At 60.9% G+C, this 14965-nt stretch overlaps 4 protein-coding genes across 15 annotated transcripts in view; 1 reads left to right on the top strand and 3 right to left on the bottom strand.

Annotated features, from left to right (window-relative positions):
* Positions 1-130: 130 nt before the first annotated feature.
* Positions 131-3947, top strand: LRRC14 (leucine rich repeat containing 14). Of its 7 annotated transcripts, none has more exons than XM_066265395.1 (5): positions 131-187; positions 528-664; positions 1698-2051; positions 2231-2815; positions 2908-3947. In XM_066265395.1, the coding sequence occupies exons 2-5, from the start codon at positions 651-653 to the stop codon at positions 3473-3475; spliced, it is 1521 nt and encodes a 506-aa protein (XP_066121492.1). In that variant the 5' UTR covers positions 131-187; positions 528-650; the 3' UTR covers positions 3476-3947. The 7 variants fall into 7 exon arrangements, with proteins under 7 accessions (XP_066121492.1, XP_066121497.1, XP_066121496.1 ...); XM_066265399.1 differs by having other exon boundaries at positions 138-187; positions 528-558; XM_066265401.1 differs by lacking the exon at positions 131-187 and adding an exon at positions 1189-1268 and having other exon boundaries at positions 225-558.
* A 169-nt stretch (positions 3948-4116) lies between these two features.
* On the bottom strand, positions 4117-8505 carry LRRC24 (leucine rich repeat containing 24). The gene is made up of 5 exons (XM_066265394.1): positions 7984-8505; positions 6743-6927; positions 6310-6588; positions 5981-6149; positions 4117-5327 (listed from the first exon to the last, which is right to left on the bottom strand). Exons 2-5 carry the CDS (start codon positions 6908-6910, stop codon positions 4405-4407), a joined length of 1539 nt encoding a protein of 512 aa, XP_066121491.1. The 5' UTR covers positions 6911-6927; positions 7984-8505; the 3' UTR covers positions 4117-4404.
* Positions 8506-8677: 172 nt separating this feature from the next.
* On the bottom strand, positions 8678-13041 carry C3H8orf82 (chromosome 3 C8orf82 homolog). Of its 2 annotated transcripts, XM_066265419.1 has the most exons (4): positions 11631-13041; positions 11040-11449; positions 10446-10494; positions 8678-10201 (listed from the first exon to the last, which is right to left on the bottom strand). In XM_066265419.1, the coding sequence occupies exons 2-4, from the start codon at positions 11199-11201 to the stop codon at positions 9756-9758; spliced, it is 657 nt and encodes a 218-aa protein (XP_066121516.1). In that variant the 5' UTR covers positions 11202-11449; positions 11631-13041; the 3' UTR covers positions 8678-9755. The 2 variants fall into 2 exon arrangements, with proteins under 2 accessions (XP_066121516.1, XP_066121515.1); XM_066265418.1 differs by having other exon boundaries at positions 11040-13041.
* Positions 13042-13106: 65 nt separating this feature from the next.
* The window catches only part of ARHGAP39 (Rho GTPase activating protein 39), an 84763-nt gene continuing 82904 nt past the window's right edge, over positions 13107-14965 (bottom strand). For all 5 annotated transcript variants that reach the window (XM_066265363.1, XM_066265367.1, XM_066265365.1 and 2 more), the window contains 4 exons: positions 14717-14916; positions 14089-14180; positions 13494-13663; positions 13107-13346 (listed from right to left, as the gene is read on the bottom strand). In XM_066265363.1, coding sequence (XP_066121460.1) covers positions 13152-13346; positions 13494-13663; positions 14089-14180; positions 14717-14916 — 657 coding nt within the window. In that variant the 3' untranslated portion in view covers positions 13107-13151. The remainder of the gene's footprint in view (positions 13347-13493; positions 13664-14088; positions 14181-14716; positions 14917-14965) is intronic.

Genomic DNA, 14965 nt, shown 5'->3' with positions numbered 1-14965 from the left:
TGCTGGCTCTCGGCGCGACGGAAGGCGGGGCATGGGGGCGGGCGCCGGGCTGCAGCAGCCAATCGTCGGGGTCCTGGAGGCCAGACCAATGGGTGGCGATGACGTCATCATGACGCGCGGCCACACTGGGCGGGGCGCGGCGCACTGTGAGGCGGGGCTGTCGGTGGTGGAGGCGGCTGCGGGGCCGGTGAGCGCGGGCCGCCTGCCTGGGACGAAGCGGGACGGCGTACACTCCAGGCCCTGCCAGGCCGCAGGAGGCGGGCAGGGGATCCCGGGCGGGGGAGCTGCGGGGCGGGGAAGGACCCGCGCCGGGCTCAACGGCCTTGGGCCCTGGGGGCGACACACTGGGAGGAGGAGGGCGTGGGATTGAGCGCCTCCCCCGAGGCCGGGAGGAGCCGTGCGGGGGCGTCGTAGGGAAACGTCGGGAGCCTTGGGCCGGCGGGAGTGGGCGGAGGCCACTGCGCAGAGGCCCCTCCCCCGGTGACCACACAGGCTGCGCGAGCTGCTTTCGTTTCCTCTCGTGACAGGTGCTGGGTTGGTCTATCCTGTCACAGCGAGGTATGAATCGTCCTCGCGAGATTTGTCCACAGACAGAGAGAGGCCGAGGCTTGGCATCGGGGGCGTCTCGGGAACCACTGCTCTAAGGATTTATGTCGTGTGTGAGGTCTGGGGCCAGGGTTCCCTCTTTCCAACTCGTCACCCAGGCTGCAGCCCTAGCCGGGGAAGACTTAGCTCTTAGTTCTCATCTGCATTCCGGGGGATGACTAGGAGGCAATTTGGAGGATGAGGTGCTCTGATTCAGCAGCGGAGCTGACAGCCGGTTTCCTGCAGCCGCAGGTATCTTCTTTGCGCCTCCTGTCAGCTTGGCTGCCCCTGTGGCAGCTGCCTCTAACCATATGAGCAACCTATGGCTGGGGCCTTCGGAATCTTATAGGTGTGAGACTTGGTTTCTCAACGTGGTTCTTCAGGAAAGAGATTTTAGACAGGTGGTAAGGCCTTCAGTGGGTGAGGGTTGCTTTCCATGCCTAGCAACACTTATGGATGTAGAAAAGAGGACTGGGGTCATATTGAGGGGGGTGTGCTACTCAAAGTCATCTGGACTCTGTTCCTTGGGTCTGGTCCTTCCTACCTGGCCTGGTGTTTACTGAGGTACCTGTGCTTCCTGCTCTTCTCTGCTGTGCTGTACAGGATCCACAGAGGAGGATGGGGGAGGGATCTGTCATGGGGCTTCCAGCCCCTTTCCCCGGGATCCCACTCCTCTAGTGCTAGTAAGTGGAGGTGGGGCCAGAATTTGATTCTACTTTTGAGGGAGGGAGGAAGGATGGATCCCTAACAAGCAGCTCTGTGATTCGCTAACAAACAGCTTTGTGATTGGGGGGAGGGGCCTGCAGGCAACAGATGTCAAAAGCACAGGGCAGGTCCTTTCTGGTGCCATTGTATGCTGCTTAATAGCCTTGTTTCCCTAATGAAGTCCCTATGCTTCTGGAGGGTGGGAACTAGGAGGTGGCATTGTCCCCTTGACACTCCTCCTGGCCCCATGCTAGCACTTAGGACTTGCTCTTCGGGGCTGTGGTCCCACTGAGTGCTGGCTCTGGCAGGCACTGGGATGGACTTTCCCACTACTAGCATGTGGAGGAATCTGTGGCAGGTGGTGGCTCTGAGGTCTGTCTTCCCCACTGAAGGTCCCTTCCCTGCAGGTGGCCTCCTGCCTGGCCCAGCGCCATGCACACACTTGTGTTCCTGAGCACACGGCAGGTGCTCCAGTGCCAGCCTGCGGCCTGTCAGGCCCTGCCCCTGCTGCCACGCGAGCTCTTCCCCCTGCTGTTCAAGGTGGCCTTCATGGACAAGAAGACTGTTGTGTTGCGTGAGCTGGTGCATACATGGCCCTTCCCCCTGCTCAGCTTCCAGCAATTGCTGCAGGAGTGTGCCCATTGCAGCAGGGCCCTGCTGCAGGAACGGCCCAGCACAGAGAGCATGCAGGCTGTGATCCTGGGGCTCACAGCGCGACTGCACACCTCAGAGGCTGAGGCCGGCACGCAGCCTCTCTGCAGGTATGGGCTCACCTGAGGGGCTCTCAGGCTTGGGGGGCGTAAAGAGGGTCTCTTGAGAGGTTTTAGGCTGGTGTAAGAGCCCAGTACAGGAACAGGCATGTTGTTTCTGTCCCAAAGTGTCTGGGGGTGGGTGTGGGCTCTGCCCCTTGTTACCTGCCTGAGCCCACCCAACCTCCCAGGAAGCATGCGCTGCGGGTGCTGGACATGACGGGCCTCCTGGACGACGGTGTGGAGCAGGACCCTGGCACCATGAGCATGTGGGACTGCACAGCAGCTGTGGCCCGCACGTGCATCGCCCAGCAGCAGGGTGGGACTGTGGAGTCTGGGCTGGCCCCTGTTCCTGTGGAGGTGCGTGTGGACCTTCGGGTGAACCGGGCCTCGTATGCATTCCTTCGGGAAGCCCTTCGGAGCAGCGCAGGCAGCCCACTGCGGCTCTGCTGCCGAGACCTACGGGCTGAGGACCTGCCCATGCGCAACACCGTTGCCCTGCTGCAGCTTCTGGACGCGGGCTGCCTGCGCCGTGTGGACCTGCGCTTCAACAACTTGGGTCTGCGTGGCTTGTCTGTCATCATCCCCCATGTGGCTCGCTTTCAGCACTTGGCCAGCCTTCGGCTGCACTATGTGCACGGGGACTCACGGCAGCCTTCTGTGGATGGTGAGGACAACTTCCGCTACTTCCTGGCCCAGATGGGCCGGTTCACCAGTCTGCGGGAGCTCAGCATGGGCTCCTCTCTCCTCTCAGGGCGGCTGGACCAGTTGCTCAGGTGAGTGGACCCCACTACTGTACTGCTCCTCCCCTCCCCTCCCCTCCCCTCCCCTGGCCCTTCCTGCTCATGACCCCTTGTTTTCCCTGCAGCACCCTGCAGAGCCCCCTGGAAAGCCTGGAGCTGGCCTTCTGTGCTCTGCTGCCTGAGGACCTGCGCTTTCTGGCACAGAGCCCTCATGCTGTCCACCTCAAGAAACTGGACCTGAGTGGCAATGACCTGTCTGGCAGCCAGCTGGAGCCTTTCCAGGGTCTGCTGCAGGCAGCAGCAGCCACATTGCTACACCTTGAGCTCACCGAATGCCAGCTTGCTGATACCCAGCTGCTGGCCACACTCCCTGCGCTGACTCGCTGTGCCAGCCTCCGTTACCTCGGCCTTTACGGCAACCCACTTTCTATGGCAGGCCTCAAAGAGCTCCTGCGGGACTCGGTGGTGCAGGCGGAGCTGCGCACGGTGGTGTACCCCTTCCCTGTGGATTGCTACGAGGGCCTGCCCTGGCCACCACCGGCCTCTGTGCTGCTGGAGGCCTCCATCAATGAGGAGAAGTTTGCCCGTGTGGAGGCCGAGTTGCACCAGCTACTGCTGGCCTCGGGCCGCGCCCATGTGGTCTGGACCACAGACATCTATGGGCGCCTGGCTGCAGACTACTTCAGCTTGTGATCTCTGGGCTCTGGGTGAGAAACAGGCTTTCCCACAGCCCAGGGCTGCTGGAAGCCCTCCCCTTCCTGGGTAGGCAGAGCCTTGGCTGGGACCCTGCTGGAGGCCTGACACAAAGACACTGGTGTCTTGATTTCCATGCCTCTTGGGTGCACCTTGAACTTCCCTACGCATTCTGAAGTGTCCTGCACCTACTCCCCTGACTGCCCACCCATCTATGGGCCTGAGGTCTGGATTGCAGGCCTACCCAGCCCTGCTTCGTTTGGCTGCACTTGTCGACCCTCTGGTGTCCTGGTCCTCTTTGGCATGTTCCTTGTGCCCCAGCTCTGAGCTGAGAGGGTGTTCTCTCTGGGTCCATTGCATTCGGGCCTGTCATGGTTTTCCAAGGCCTGGCACCCAGGAGACTTACTGTCAGCTGTGCTTTCGGGTCAGAGGGTGTCATTAAGGTACAAATGTGCAGTGTTTAGAACTTAAATTTTGTGGCTGTTTTTTTATGTTCTATTTGGTCAAAGTGAGTCGTCCTTGGTTCTGCTGTCACCCCGCAGCATGGCCCCCGGGTAGGGTAACAGCTGTCTTCCAATCTGCCGTCCCCCCGTCCCCCCCCCCCCCCCCCCCGTATCCCCATAGTACTTCCGGCCACCGGGTCCAATTCAGGTCCTGCAGAACTGGATTGTGGCGTGATTCTGGGAGGGCCCTTCCTGGAAGGCCTCAGTGTGGTGTCGGGAGCCTCCCTGAACATCTAACGTTTGCACCCCAGGACCAATACCTGTAGGGCTGGGGTCCGCTGGCAGCTGCACCCAGCCCCACCCTCGGTACCCCCAGCGCTCACACACAGCTCGCCGCACAGTGCGCAGCTTCCACCCTTTACTGACCGCGCCCGCCGGCCAGTCGCGGGCCGCGTCATCGGCGCGCGCCGCCCGCCCCGCCCCCCATCAGCAGTGGATCTCGTAGGAGGCGGGCGGCTGCAGCGGGATGCCTTGCGCCGGCCCGTGCGCGCTGCCGCCGGCCGTCTCCGCCGGGCTCTCGGCGAAAAGCAGCTTGGAGCGGTCGATGACGAACATCTCGTGGCCCCGCTCATCGCGGAGCTCCTCGAGCTGTGCGAACGTGCAGGGCGCGTCCGAGTAGTCGTTGACGAACAGCGCGCCCTCCCCCGGCGGTCCCAGCGCCTTTTTCCGCCTGCGGCGCCGGCGGCAAATCAGGGTCGCCAGCAGCAGGGCGGTGAGCGCGAGAAACGCGATGGCCGCCGCAATGGTCGTCTGCATGGCCAAGCCCAGGGCGCGGAAGGCCATGCTGCTCGCCTCGTGTAGGGGCTCATGGCCAACAGGGCCGACGGTCAGTGGCGGCGAAGGTGCCAGCTGCAGCTGCTGGGACAAGTTGACTAGGAGCTGGAAGGGCATGCGAGCGGCGCCGCCGGCGTTGGAGGCCTCACACTCGTACTTGCCGGCGTGGGCCAGGCTGATGTTGGCGAGGAAGAGCATGCCACTGCCTGTGTCAGAAGCCCCGTGGCCGCTTGGGACCGGCGCCCCACCCTCTGGTTGGGCCTGGGACGGCAGCTGTCCCTCGCGAGGCTGGGCCACCTTTCTCCAGGTTACTAGGGGCTGCGGATAGCCAGAAGCCTGGCAGGCAACCCTTAGGTCCTCACCCAGGTTGGCTGTCACCTCTAGCGGCTCAACGTGCACAGAAGGCGGGATGCAGATGAGGCTACTGCTAGATATGTCCAGGAGACTCTGCAGTGCCAGGCGTGGGGGCTCTGCACATATGATCTTCTTGTCCCTGGAGCTGAGCAGCCTCTGGCCCCCCTCCTTGATCCAGGCTCCCAGCCAGTGCAGGGCACAGTCACAGCGCCATGGGTTCTCTGTGGACAGAGCAGCGGTGGGGAAGTAGTTTAAAGATGGCCACAGAACACAGTTTGTGCAGTTGAAGTTCTATTGGCCAGAACAGAGGCCCCTTTGTCACCTCCCACAGAATCAGGGACCCTACATCCCTTCTCTGACCTCAAGCTCCTTAGCGTGCGGACAGGATCTCCCCTCACCCCTTTAGTTCTATGATGCACGTTCAGTTCACTTCACCGATCTCTTAAGAAACCTGTTCCTCTGAAGTCTCTGTTTGCAAAAAGTCCCACTATTTGGGGGGAACCCTGGTGTCCACATAGACATCTCACTGTCACTAAAACCTTGCAAATCTTGTCAGCCTTGTCTCTGAGGTGTTGTCCCGTGGAAATGCCTTTCATCCTGGTCTCATCTTTCCAGTTCCTGCCTGCTCTCTGATGGCCCCACAAGTGTGCAAGCCCCTCACCTGTGTCTAGTTTGTTTAGGGACTTCTACCTTTTCTGTCTTCCTTACAAAAGTCCACTGAACTGTGCCCATACCAACACCCCTTCACAGCAGTGTTCTATTGTGGTATAGTCCTCCAGGAGCTGCCCAAGGGTCTGCAGCTCAGAGCCACGGCCTTTGGAGCCTCCTCCACACCTAGGCCTACTCCTTACTGCCTACTGCCAGAAAGGGGTACCTGTGAGTCGCAGGACCTGTAGGCTGGCCAGGGGCTGCAGGGTCTCACGGCTGATGGTGCCCAGCTGGTTCCTGCTGAGATCCAGCAGTGCCAGTGAGGAGAGCCCGGCCAGGGCCTGGTCCTCCAGCACCTCAATGCTGTTTTCCTGCAGGTGCAGCTCCTGCAGTCTCTGAAGCAAGGATAGCAGGTCCTCAGGTAAAGAGGCCCTGGGGATGTCTCCTTACCAGGCTAGGCTGGTTGGTTGACTCCTGTCCCCTTCACTATTCCAGCCTGGCAGAGCAGCTGGCAGTACAGGGGGAACCCTGCCCTTTCCCCCCACACCCCCTCACCGGCAGATGCAGGAAGGTGAAATCCAGCAGCTGCACCAGCTGGTTACCAGCCAGGTAGAGTACACGCAGCTGGGCCAGGCCGGTGAAAGTACCAAGGCGCAAGCCGTGCAGCCGGTTGCCTGTGAGTGCCAGCTCCAGCAGGTGTGACTGTGCACGAAAGACACGTGGCTCCAGGGCACGCAGGCTGTTGTTGTGCAGGTAGAGATGGCGCAAGGCAGCAAGGGGCGCCAGGGTGCCTGACTCCAGGCGTGTGATGCTGTTGTCCTGCAGGAACAGCGTCTGCAGGCCAGAAGGAGGGAGGGCAGGCAGGCAGGTGTTCACCCCACTGAGGGAGACTCCCTCTAACCTGGGGGCCCCATCTACCCTCTGGGACCCTCACACCTTTCCCTCCTGTCTCGGGCACTCCTGGCCCATAGCCCCACACGGTTCCCACCTGTGTCCCAGGCGGGATTCCGGGCGGGACGACGTGCAGCTGCAGGGCACCGCACTCCACGGTGGTGCTGTAGCAGCGGCAGGCCGCTGGGCAACTGGCAGCGCGAGGCGGGAGGCTGGGCAGACATAGCAGCGACAGCAGCAGCAGTGTGGGCACCCCGGGGGCCATCTCCCGTGGGACTGGTGCTGCGGACCACAAAGCGGCAGCCTCCTCACCAGCTTCCCTACAGTTGGACCCCAGAGGAATGCACCTCCTGAAACACAGTTTGGCAGGCCTTCCCCCAACACTTGAGTGCCAGTGAAGAGTAGGATGGAAGTGTCTAATGTTTGAAAAGTTATAAATCAATTTAAAAGACTGATAACAGCCTGACCTGTGGTGGCGCAGTGGATAAAGCATCAACCTGGAAACGCTGAGGTTGCCGGTTCAAAACCCTGGGTTTGCCTGGTCAAGGCACATATGGGAGTTGATGCTTCCAGCTCCTCCCCCCTTCTCTCTCTCTCTCTCTCTCTCCTCTCTCTATAATGAATAAGTAAAATCTTTAAAAAAAAAATTAAAAAAAAAAAAAAAAGGACTGATAACAATGTTTCCTTCCTTAACAAAAACAGTCAAGGATCTTGGACATCAGCTTCCAATTTAGGATTTCTGATGTCCTCCATCTTGCACACAGGCCATGTGGGGAGAGTGCATGCCATCCCAGCCTCTTTTCTCCCCATTTGATCTCTGCCTGGCAGTGTGAGGCTTTCTGCTCAGCTGGGTGGACATCTGGGTAGTGATGTCCTCTACACTCTCTCAACCAGCCATCCCTTGGATCTCGGATGCAAGAGCCTGGTGCAAGGTATGGGTGTAGGAGCATGTGGGTGGTGAAGTCCAGAGCTCAGTTACCAAGCATGGGCCACTTGAGTCAAGTGCAGGCTTAGGCTGCATGTGAGCTCTTCACTCTGGGGACTGGCATTAGACCTTGTAAGGCACAGAGCCCAGAGCAGAGATCCTTTATGTGCCCCTGGAAGAAGGCTGGAGGCCCTGGACTGCCAGTGTCACTGTCCTCACCTCCACCCAGCTTTAATATGGTCCTTTATTACTGCATCTCACCCCATTACTTGATGGGGTGAATCATCCGTTGCCACAAGATGGGTGACAAGAGCAGAACTGGTCTTGGGGGATCCACCAGCCACAGAAAAAACAAGGCATTGCTATCTATGTCTTGCTCCTGCCCTGAGGGTGGAGTGGGTGGAACAGCTTACCTGGAATGAGGGCTTGTTCTCAGGAACTTGTTAGAGAATGGGATGATGAGGCAAACAAGAGGGAAGAACATTTCAGAAGCTATGGGACTATGTTCATGCTGCCTCCCAAAAAGGTGCTTCTGGTGGGGACCTGGAATGGTTGGGGTGTGAAACGGGCTTTGGTTCACCAGCTGAGTTTCTATTGTGGTTTCAACAGTGACGTGCTGGACTGTGAAGGAATGTGCAGTGTGTTGGGGATTTATGCCCATGCAACTGATCCTAGAGAGATAGGAAGGCTTGGGTCTATTTCCAGACACAATGACTTTAGTTTTAAAAGTGGGGACTTGGGGCCCTGACTGGTTAGTTCAGTTGGTTGAAGTGTCCTCCCAGAACACCAAGGTTGCAGGATTGATCCCTGGTCAGGGTACATACAGGAAGGGGCCAGTGAACTCACAACTAAGTGGAACAACAAACAAATGCTTCCTTCTCTTTTCCAATTAATAAAGTTGGGAACCTAGGCTGAGAAGCCAGCCAGGGATGAGGGTAGGCTGTCACCCAGCTTCAAGTTTCTCTTCAAAGGGTCCCTGCTCTGAACAACCCTGTTCACCAGGTCTCTCCGCTATCAGTAGTGAGTCATGTGGAACAGTACCAAGAGGCCTTGATGTTTAAGTCTTGCCCTAAAGTGTAACTCATGATTATTTAAAGTAACTAGAGATGAAGTAGGCACAGCAAAAGTTTTAATGGAATAGCTTTGGGCCAGGCAGAGGCAGTTCCCAGGTGTCTCAGACTGTGTGTGAACCCGAAAAGCTGGGGGATTTCTCTCATCCTCTGGCATTCATCTGGAGCAAAAGGGCTGACCCGGGCTCACCCATACACCCAGCCAAGGCCTCTCCGGTAGAGAAAGTTCTTGGCTTCTTCCTCCGGACCTGGGGCACTGCTGCTCACAGGGACACCCCTAGATGTGGATTCGTGTCCAAGAGCTGGCTGGGCAGGGATGAGGGCCTCGGCGGGAAGCGCCGGGGAGGCCTGCCCACAAATCTTTTTGCCCAGCAGACAACCCCTGGTCCAGAGGGGCAGGGGGCGGGGTGTCACAAATAGGCTCTGGATGACCGTCATTGCCTCCGGGGAGTGGGGTGGACGGGACAGGGGCAGAGAGAAAGCCCTGCAACCCCGCCAGGCGCAGCGCGAGGCCAGAGCAGGGCGCCCCGGACCCCCACGGCGTCCCCTGCGCCCACTGGAGCACGGGTCTGTCCGGATCGATGGAGGGCCGGGCGTGGTCCCGCCAGGTTGTAGGTCCTCCTCGGTGCGCGCCGTGGACAGACCCGGGACGACCATGATCCCGCCCCCACGCCCGCTGACCTTGGGTCGGGCGCCCCCTCACCTGACGCTCCCGCGGCGCGGCTCCCCCGCCGAGCCCGCGGCGCCCGGGCCCCCCAACAGCGCCGGGCGGGGAAGGGGAAAGCACCGTCCGCGCAAGCGCACTGGAGTCCCCGTGCCCCCTGCTCGGTCGCCCGGGCCTGCCGTCGCGAGCGCGGGCGGAACCAGAGGACTCCCCGGGCCCGGGTGGTGAGAAGGGAGAAGGGCCCGTGACCCCGCCCCTGTCCGCCGTCGGTCGGGGACGAGCCGCGGCAGCACCACGGACAGCGCCAGGCGGGGGCGGGGCCGCAGTGCTCGCCGCCGCGCACGCGCACGCGTCCAGCGTGTTCTCCAGGTGGCGCGTGCGCAGCGGTGCGGGGAGGCGGTGCGGGAGGGGTGCCCCCGGCGCTGGGGCCCCGCGGCCTCCCGCCGGAAGCTCAGGGTGGCGGGCCGGGAAGCAGGAGCGGGGCCAGGTCCATGGTGAGGGCTAAGCGGCGGCCCTGCCAGCGCACGTGCGAGGGCAGCGCGGACGCGCCGGGCGCATACTCGAAGAAGGCGCTGAGCTCGAAGGCCAGAGCGGAGCGCACCAGGCCCACGCCGCCCGCGCGCTCGGGCGCTGGGTGGTAGAGACGTCCGTTGTCGGCAAGGGGCAACAGGCGCGCCGGCTCGAAGGGCACGGCCAGTGCCTCACCGCCGCCGCAGTACGAGAGACGCGGGGGCCCGGGGCCCGCAGCCAGCAGATGGGTAAAGACCACGGGCCGGTCCTCGCAGCGCAGGAAGTTGCGCTCCCTTCCGCAGGGAGAAAGGAAAGGGAAGGAAGCCTCGTAGCGCCCGCTGCGGTTGGGTCTCAGACGGGAGAAGAAGGTGACCAGGAACCGCGGGTCTGGGGAGGCGAAGGACACAGGCTGCTGACCATGCCAGGCCCTGCCTCCCCAGGCGAAAGGTTCGCCCTGGGCCACGCCAAGGGCCAGCGCCGACAGGGAGAGCTGCCTTGGCTTTACCCTAGATAGCGGGGCTCTTGAACTCAGCAGGCCCAGTTCCCTGCTGCGGGCGGGGTTGGGGAGCGGAGACCTTCAAAGCCTTCCCGGACGGGAGAAGGAAGGTGGGAGAGGAGAGCGCAGCAGTACCTTTGAAGCAGGTGATGAAGTTCTTCATTTTGGAGTCATCCAGGAAAAGCTGCAGACAGAGGAACACAGGCCGTGGTCCATGAGCCCCAGATGTTAGACCTCCCCAAGGCGGGGAGGTCCGGGCTGGCCTGAACCCGGGCCTGTGTCCGCTTTCTGTGCACACCGTGTACAGAAAGGCGCGTGGTAGGCAAACCTGGGTGCCCTTCCGACTTACCCCTATCTCCCCTGCACCCCGAGTCGTGCTTCTTGGAGCACAGGTTCACTGAAGTGGCATGCCTTTTTCAGGCCTGTTCCCTCAAGTTTCTAATCAGCTGTACCACCTCCTCCATCGAAGCTACCTGACTTGCTTTCTCCTGAATGTGGCGGTTGCCCGTCAGGGCTTCCAAAGCAGGCGGGGCAGCCCAGGGCTGGTGGTTGAAGGGTGGGGAAGGAACTGGGGGTGCAGAGAGGCGAGGCGGAGCTAACGTGTGAATTTGGGTCGGGACCCCAGTCTCCAGCGTGTTGCTATAGAAACTACCAACCTTACAGACCCTTTACCCCTTCTGGCCCCGCCCTCTTCCGCAGGGGTCGTCCCTGGTCCCGCCCCCGGCCCACCTGGCCCTGATGATCCACGTAGTAAAAGTATTCGCGGGTGCGGGGCTCCGGGCTTTGGCCTTGAGTGTAGGAGAGGCCCTCGCCCCCACCGCAGGCCCGGGCCCTCGAGGACCGCACCAAGGGCAGGGCCCAGGCCCGGAGCGCCCCGCACACAGGCCACATTCTTCTACGCCGGAAGCGGCCGGCGGAGTCACGAGGCGAAGGTGCTGCGTGAACACTCGCCCCCCGCCGCGGCTAAAGCCTCGCGCTTTGGGTTCCGGCAGCGCTGGCTGAGCTTTCCCGACCTGGCCACTCCCGCTCCCCAGACTGCAGGCGGCGCAGACACCATTTCTTTCTAGGCCCGTGCGGGCGGCCCGCCCTGCGGTCGGTGCCGGAGTGAGACGGAGGTGTAGGCGGGCACCTGCACCTGCCTCTCTGCTACCCAACCGGCGTCTGCGTATCCCAACTGGGCGCGGAATAGACGTGGTGAATCAATGCCGTCTAGGAGCCTGTGCCAGGTCGGGAGGGGGCGGGTTAGAGAAAGCTCTCCCAATTCCCGGAAATCCTGCTGGGCTTTCGGGTTCGAGTCTAATACCCCAGGTGGCCGCGGACGGCCCAGGGTCGGAGCCTTCCACCCCCAGGCAGCAGCCGTGCTCTTCCCCGACCCACCCCATTTTTGCCGCTTCTCTTCTCCCCTGGCATGTCCATCCAGATACCCCTATCAGCCGGCGGCGACTGGCCACTGCTCAGAGCCTAGCAGCTACCGGAAGGAACGGGAGGCGGCAGGCAGCGACCATGGCTCGCAAGTTTCCATATGTACTTTATTCACACAGAGTTGTCACCTCTTGAGTCCATGCGTCAGAGCAAGAGTGTGGTGGCTAGGTCGCCCCCACGCAGGCACCGAGACCACCTGACCGAGGACACCCCCCCCCCCAGGGTCAACCGGGCGTCAGCAGGGCCGGCCTCTTTTAATAAATAAAAACTCAACTCTAAAAATATATTTATATATAAAAACTGGGGAGAAATGAACTTTTATAATTGGAACTGAAAATTCCAAAATGGAAAATGTACAAACTGAGTGTCTAGATGTCCCCTCTCCCAAGCTCTGGCCTCCGGAAGGGCAGACCTGGGGGCCCTTGGGTCCCCCAGCTGGGCTCCTTCCCTCTCATCTGCTGCAGGTCCCTCTGGGGATGGGGCAGGGTCTGGTTTTTGGTCAGAAGCCAAGAAGTGGAAAAGAAAATAAAGGAATGATAACTTGCTCTGCACAGAGGACGGGCTAGGACAGCTTGGAGATAAATAGCATTTGGGTTAAAACTATGTCTTTAGCAAATTTAGTTCTTATATCTTCCCCTCTATATCTCTATACACAGGCGGGTTGGGCTGCAGGATAGATTCTGAATTTATAGTTACACCAAGAAAAAATACTCTCGTCCCTCCCCCACCCTGCCCCAAGAATAGCCTGCCCAAGCCTGCTCCCCCCATAGAGGACTTTGGTTTGGGGGCCTCTGCCCCACAGACATAGCCTACCAGGCCCTGGGCCATCTGGACTTGGCTCTAATGATGAACAGCCCAATGCCCTGGAGCCCCCAAACTCCCGTGCAGTCACTATGCTGGAGGCCACAAGTGCAGGGGGGGATGGTGGGGGTGGTAGAGGGGATAGGGGTTGGGGAGGAGGGAAGCTGCAAGCCAGGAGGGAGAGATGGAGAGAGAAAGGGCAACCTGGCAGGACCCAGGCCAGGGCCAGGCTGAGCACAGGAGCCCCTGGGAGGCAGCTCGTGCCCTTGGGCGCCTGGGTGGGGCAGTGTCACTTGGCTCCAGGAAACAGAAGGCACTTTCTCAGGGCTGACGGCTGGCAGGGTGGGGAGCATGGTGCCCACGGACTGGCCAAGAGGCAGGTGGGGCCAGGGGCACCCTTCTCAAAGTCCCTCTGCCATGGCTGAACCCTCAGGCCCTCAGACCGGGTGGGGGATATGGGGGGTGGCTCCAGGGCCGGGGCGGGCATGGGCTGAACCTGGCATGCTACCTCTGCGGCTGGGGCGTCCCCTCCCCCCTCCCCGCGTGCTACCCCCCTCCCCCCGCCCTGGCGCACCCAAGCCTGGCTCTGTCCCCACCCTTGGTCCCTCAGCCCACGTGCTATAGCACACCCTCCATGAAACTGGTGTCCAGGTGCTGGATAAGCACGCGCAAGAAGGACATCTCCTTGCGAGTATTCTCGAAGATGACGCGTGGGTCGTCCGATCGGCAGCGCAGGCAGTTAGGCGCCATCACCATGGCCAGGTTGCTGACATCCATCTTGGTGATGGCCACGTTGGCGGGTTGTACGAACACCTGTAGGGTAGTGGCTGGTGGGCCGGAGCTTGGAGTTGGGTGTGTTTGGGTGCGAGACATGTGGGGTATTGGGATAGGGGTAGAGCGTGGGGCTGTGCCAGGCATGGAGGCTCAAGGTCAGGGATGGGGGTGGGGCCTGTCACGCACCTGGAGAAAGCGGATGAGGTAGCACAGTACCAGGCGGTTGATGCAGGGCAGCGCGTGCACCACAGCCACGGCGGCCTCAGGGCTCTCGTAGTGCGCAATGCACTGTTCATAGAACTCATGCGGGATCAGGGGCTCCTCCAGCTCTCGGTACCACAGCTTCAGGAGTGACGCTGGGGACAGAGCGCGGGGGCTCAGCAAGGCCTGAGGACTGGCACCCCTGGGCAGAGCACAGTTTGGAGCAGCAGGGGCCAGACTCCTCGATGAGGGCATGAAAGGGGCTGTGTGGGGGCAGGGGTAGCAGGCAGCCCACCGGATGGGTGGGTGGACCAGACTGGAAAGGGTCCAACAGGACAAGGTGGGCTCACCCCTAGTGAGGTCATGAACCTGAATGCCTGGTCTGGAATTATACCAGTACTGACCGAGGAGGACTGTGCAGCTGCTGTGAGCAAGCAAGGCTGTGAGCGAGTGGCTGTCCAGTAGATAGGGGTGTCATTGCTGGAAATGGATGGGGAACTACTGCATCACCAGAGGAACAGGATCATCTGAACTGTGCGGATTGGGCCTGCTCCTGCTGACCTGGGGGCTGGGGGCTCACCAGGGACATGGGGGTCCTCCAGGCCTGTAGGCACTTTCCACTGGTCCACCTGTAGCTTCAGGGCATTTACTTCGTCAATGTCCCCAGGGACTCTGTGGAGTAAACGGAGGAGATCAAGGAGGGGGAGATTGGCATCCTTCCCACCCCTATGCAGATGCATTCCTCTGCAGGACCACTGAGGCCCCAACCCACAAGCCTCAGTCTCCCCAGCTGTCTTTCTGGGGCCTGGAGAGATGGAGGAGTCATGACAGCAGGTGACTGGCCATCCCCAATCACAGGTGAGGACCAACTGCTGGCATTGCTGCATCTCTCCCAAGTTCCTATCTCAGGCTCTGCTCACTGTTGGGAATCCAAGCACTCCCTGGACCCCTGGTGGCTACTTCTGCAAGGGCACTGACCCTAGCCAACCCTCCTGCCTGGGTTTGGGCACGATGCCAGGCAGGGGACAACTCTCTAACCTGACTCCTAAGGATGGCCCTTCCACTGGGTCCAGGGTGCCACTCCCAAGCTGAGTGCTGGCCTCTCTGGGTGTTCTAAAGCCTGGTGCCCATGGCCCCTGTCAGCCCGAGACATAGGGTAGAGCCATGGAGACCTCCGCCCCCACAACCAGGGCCCAGGTTTCCGGCACCTGAAGATGCCTTCTGTCTGGTCACCATTGAGCGCTAGCACTTCCTCAGACAGCCGTGTCTGTACCCAGGGCAGCTGCCGCTCAGGGTAGCGTTCCTTCTGCATGCTCATGACCTCCTGCAGCGCACTGCCGAACATGGATGGACTGAACACGGCGTTCTTGGCATGCCGGATCTCCTCCACGTTGGGCTTCTTCAGCCCCTGCAAAAACAGCCCTGCTCTGTCCAGCCAACCCCGCACCTGGCTTGGC

The sequence above is a fragment of the Saccopteryx bilineata genome, chromosome 3 (genome assembly GCF_036850765.1).
Source record: "Saccopteryx bilineata isolate mSacBil1 chromosome 3, mSacBil1_pri_phased_curated, whole genome shotgun sequence".
Taxonomy (NCBI): Eukaryota; Metazoa; Chordata; class Mammalia; order Chiroptera; family Emballonuridae; genus Saccopteryx; species Saccopteryx bilineata.
Note: the sequence above shows the minus strand (reverse complement) of the source record. Positions and strands in the feature narration are given on the sequence as shown.

Coding starts and splice junctions, on each gene's coding strand:
- LRRC14 (XM_066265395.1), top strand. Junction 2,052..2,230: donor GGCACGCAGCCTCTCTGCAG/GTATGGGCTCAC, acceptor CCAACCTCCCAG/GAAGCATGCGCTGCGGGTGC. Junction 2,816..2,907: donor CGGCTGGACCAGTTGCTCAG/GTGAGTGGACCC, acceptor TTTTCCCTGCAG/CACCCTGCAGAGCCCCCTGG.
- LRRC24 (XM_066265394.1), bottom strand. CDS start 6,910: ATGGCCCCCGGGGTGCCCACACTGCTGCTGCTGTCGCTGCTATGTCTG. Junction 6,589..6,742: donor GAATCCCGCCTGGGACACAG/GTGGGAACCGTG, acceptor TCTGGCCTGCAG/ACGCTGTTCCTGCAGGACAA. Junction 5,328..5,980: donor ACAGGTCCTGCGACTCACAG/GTACCCCTTTCT, acceptor CTCTGTCCACAG/AGAACCCATGGCGCTGTGAC.
- C3H8orf82 (XM_066265418.1), bottom strand. CDS start 11,201: ATGTGGCCTGTGTGCGGGGCGCTCCGGGCCTGGGCCCTGCCCTTGGTG. Junction 10,495..11,039: donor ACGTGGATCATCAGGGCCAG/GTGGGCCGGGGG, acceptor CTCTGTCTGCAG/CTTTTCCTGGATGACTCCAA. Junction 10,202..10,445: donor CTTCATCACCTGCTTCAAAG/GTACTGCTGCGC, acceptor TCGCCTCCCCAG/ACCCGCGGTTCCTGGTCACC.